Source organism: Sarcophilus harrisii, chromosome 3, assembly GCF_902635505.1.
Source record: "Sarcophilus harrisii chromosome 3, mSarHar1.11, whole genome shotgun sequence".
Lineage (NCBI taxonomy): Eukaryota > Metazoa > Chordata > Mammalia > Dasyuromorphia > Dasyuridae > Sarcophilus > Sarcophilus harrisii.
Window position 1 is genome coordinate 236,246,621 of NC_045428.1, and position 4,254 is coordinate 236,250,874.

At 35.3% G+C, this 4,254-nt stretch overlaps 1 protein-coding gene across 1 annotated transcript; it reads left to right on the forward strand.

Annotated features, from left to right (window-relative positions):
• Positions 1-327: 327 nt before the first annotated feature.
• LOC111719659 (keratin-associated protein 6-2-like) lies at positions 328-1,004 on the forward strand. The gene has a single exon (XM_031964170.1). The coding sequence runs from the start codon at positions 357-359 to the stop codon at positions 585-587; it is 231 nt and encodes a 76-aa protein (XP_031820030.1). The 5' UTR covers positions 328-356; the 3' UTR covers positions 588-1,004.
• Positions 1,005-4,254: the final 3,250 nt, after the last annotated feature.

Sequence of the window (4,254 nt, forward strand, 5' to 3'; positions counted from 1 at the left end):
TAATGTCCCCAGGAGAGGCTGCCATTAAGACTGCTTACACTACTATTCACCTTAACCACAGAGGCTTTGGCAACATTACAATCATCTCTCACAACAGGAGGGCAATTCTTGTTGGAGTCTTCATAGAAAAACAGTAGTTCAAGAGAAAACACCCTTAATGAGCTGAAGATATTCTTCTCAGTAAAAAATACAGTGACAAGAATATGATTTTTCCTTGGCAAGTTCATTAATGGGAATGATGTAGCTTTGGAATGAAGCTGCCACACCTCCTGCTACAAGTGTATAAAAGTCCCAGTGCACATAGTGTTCTACCAAACTAAATCCTAACATCATCCACATCCACAAATCTTAACACAATGAGCTACTATGACGGCTACTATGGAGGCCTAGGCTGTGGCTATGGCTCCGGTTATGGCTGTGGATATGGCAGCTACCGTGGCCTAGGCTATGGCTTTGGTGGCTGTGGCTGTGGAGGCCTGGGCTATAGTGGTTATGGCTATGGAGGCCTGGGCTGTGGAGGCTATGGTAGCTATGGCTGCTGCCGCCCATCTTGCTGTGGAGGGTTTTATTCTTCTGGCTTCTACTGAAAAAATAGCTGCTCCTACAGTGTCATGGAATCATTGTCCAAACCAGCTTGGGTTAATTCCACATCTTTCTAAGAACATCACTTTCCAACAGTCTGTACAGCTGGCTGGCATAAGAGAGATACCACAAGAAGTCTCAGAATCCCTATGGAGCCCTCAGGGCAGCAAAGTACTAGGGACTCAGAAGCAGCCGGATCCGTCCTTCTGGGAAAAGATACAGAATCTCATCTGTCATGAGGGAGATACTCCCAATGAGAACTCATTTCCAGCAAGTTTGCTCAGATCTGATATACCACAGCTGAGGTGTTTGTTGAGATTTTCTAGTAAATTTGTTTGACTGGCTTGGCAAAACTGTTTTCATTTCCCTTTCTTAAAATGCTTTTATTTGGGTTTCAGTCTCACACCACGAAGAGATTTTTATTCTTGCCCTATATTTTGTATCATTGCAGAAAATATAGTCTCCAATTAATTTTTTTGCAATAGAGTTCTGTTCAAAAAACATTATTTCCTTGTTAAATATCTCTCTAAAATATCACTTCTGCCATATTTAAATTTAGTGCTTCACAATATTCAGGATCCCACTATACAGAAGGTAAGACTTTTGTTTTTGTAAGCCATGGCCCTTCTCCCAAATCCTGAGGGTACATGGACAGGTTTTTTATGTTAGACTTTTTCAGAGATTAACTTTTTCATTGCAACATACTTACAAGGCATGCCAATAACTGTCAAGATGTGGATTGGCCCCGTCAGTTCTAGTTGTCTTCTCCCACTTTATCATCATCCACTAAGCTAAACTTCTGGAATACCACACAAGTGAATACTATGACACAAAATCATATACTAAGCTGAAAGATTGACATACCCTCAGAAGTGCCTCAAAAGAGGGTCCTTCAGTCCATGAAAGAAGTGAACTAATTTTTAGACTGTTTCTCAAAGTCCTCAAACATCTGAACTGGAGCTCCCAGGGAAAGAGAATATCTGTTTTCTTTCTCTACATCTTGCTTGGATTTTTGACCCCCAAAATCAAGTTCCTCAGAAGAATCTTTGGGAAGTTAGAGCTTAATACTCTACAAGATATATAGTAGTAACTTAATAAACTTTTAGCTATTGAAATGCTTATCAACTGAACTAGTTTTTCAGACAGTAAAGCGTTTCAATCAGTGGATCTTTTGCTTCTGGCAGTTTATCTTAAAATGAATGTGTATTAGGGAATATGTCATTCCTTGTCATTATTATCCTTTCAACCAAAAAATATGTATGTTTCTATGAATTCACTGGCTTTTAAATGAAAATGCCTTTAAAAGATACTCCAATGAATTCCTCTTAAAACATACCTCCAAGTGATTCATTAATACTTTGCCTGTAGACATTCTATGATGATCACTTAAATGGAAATTAATCCTTTAGAAGGAAGATGATTTCTTTTTTCGAAAGGAATAGCAAAGTGTACACAATAGATTTGTGATTTCATATATATCATCTTTTTATTGTGGTTATATTATTGGAAAGTTTTTTTTTAATTTCATAAATGAAAAATCAAATAAAAATAACTTAATTTTTTTAAATAAAAGAATATCAGGATGTAAGATCATCTTAGGCAGACTCCTTGAAAGTATATTCGGAATAATTCTGATAGCAGATAGAATGGCATGTATCTGACTTCATTGTCATGTGGGATTCACATTTATTTGGAAAGCTATATTTGGAAATTTTCTGTAGTTTGAAAATAATTAGTAAAATGAAATAAGATGTCTGAGTGATGCAGTGGATGCAGTCCTTAGCCTAAAGTGAGGAGGAGCTGGGTTCAAATCCAGCCTCAGAAATTATGTGAACTTGAGCAAATCACTTTTACCTTTAGTCTCAGTGTCCTCATCTGCAAAGTGAGCTAGAGAAGGAGATGGCAAACCACTCCAGTATCTCTATTGCGGTTGGGGGTTATGAAGAGTCAAATACAACTGAACAACAAATAGTGACATCTATGAAAAATATTGTTCTTCAGTTGTCATGAGTCTGGATGATTGTTGACAATAAATAATAGTTCTGTTGATTCAAGTCTTTCTAGCAATACTGTAAGTGTTGAAAACATGGAAAACAAAAGAATTATCTAACAAGTTCAAAATTTTAAAGTTAAACTCTAATTTAGTCAACTGTTTCCATAAACATGTTTTTTTTTTGGTAGGAGGCACTGCAAGTGTTAAAAATTCGCATTCTGAAAGTATGGCAGGTTAATGAGGGACTTTTTAAAATAGTTCCTCTTTTATTTCCTTATCAAAATTTGATTAAAATATTCAATTAATATCAAAAAGAAAAAAAAAAGAATAATTTCCATGGAAAAAGAGTATTTCATTCTCTGCAACAAAGTTGAAAATCAGTTTAAGGATGGTAAAAGACTACCTCTGTATCCGAGTACTCTCAAATGGGAATAAATGAAAACTATGACTATATTTTGTGATATCCATTTAAAAAATCTTAATAGAGCTGTCACAAAAAGGAAAAGGAGCTACATGTACAAAAATATTTATAGCAGTTCTTTTTTGTGATTGCAAAGAATTTAAAATTGTGGGAGTACTTATCAATTGGCAAATGGCTAAACAAGTTGTGGTATATGAATGTAATGGAACATTATTGTTTGAATAAAAAATAATGGATTTCAGGAAACCTAGGAAAGAATTCCATAAGCTGATGCAAAGTCAAATGTACTGTGTACAAAGTAACAGGAATTGTTTGTAAGATGTATTTGTAAGATGATCAGCTGTGACTGACATGACCATTCTCAGCAATATATAATCCAAGACAACTCTGAAGGATTTATAATGAAATAAGCTATCCATACACAGAAAAAAAAAATTGATGGTGTTTGAATACAGATTGAAGGATGCATTTTTCCTTTATTTATTTTTCTTGAGGGCTGTTCTTTTTTGCTCTATGTTTTCTTTCACAACATGACGATTATAGAAATGTTTTACATTATTGCATGGGAATAACCTAAATCAAATGGTTTGCCTTTTCATTGAGGGGAGGTTGAGGAGGAGGTAAGAAAAGAATTTGGAATTCAAAGTTTTAAAAACTAATATTGATAATCTTTCTTTATATTTAATGAAGGGGAAATAAAACACTAAATTAAAAAAAATTAAGAACGTTAGAGTTGCCTGAGGATATAGACTCTAAAGACTTTGTATTCCTAGATCTGAGTACAATGACTAGTAGAGAGATTTGTGTTTTAATGATTTTGTGTGGTTGACTGATTCACTAATTCCATAAATTTTTTCTTTCACAATTATCTCAACTTCAATCTGAAACTTGCTGTCGCTTCATTCTCAAAGAGAACTGATCAAAAGAATCAGAAGATCAGGTGATCAAGCTGTGAAATGAGCACATGTCCTCAGGAGAGGCTTCCATGAAAATTGGGTAGAGCACCAGCCACATTAACCACATAGGCTTTGGCAACACTATAATCACTTTTCATGACAAGAATGAGATCCTTGGTAGAGTCATAAGAAAAACAGCAAATCAAAAGAAAACACCCTTATTGAGGGGAAGAAATTCTCAGGCAACAAACTATGACAAGAATGTGATTTTGTCTTGGTAAAATCATTAAAGGGAATGATGCAGGTCTGGAATGAAGCTGCCACACCTCCCCTGAAAAGGTATAAAAGTCCCAGTGTACATG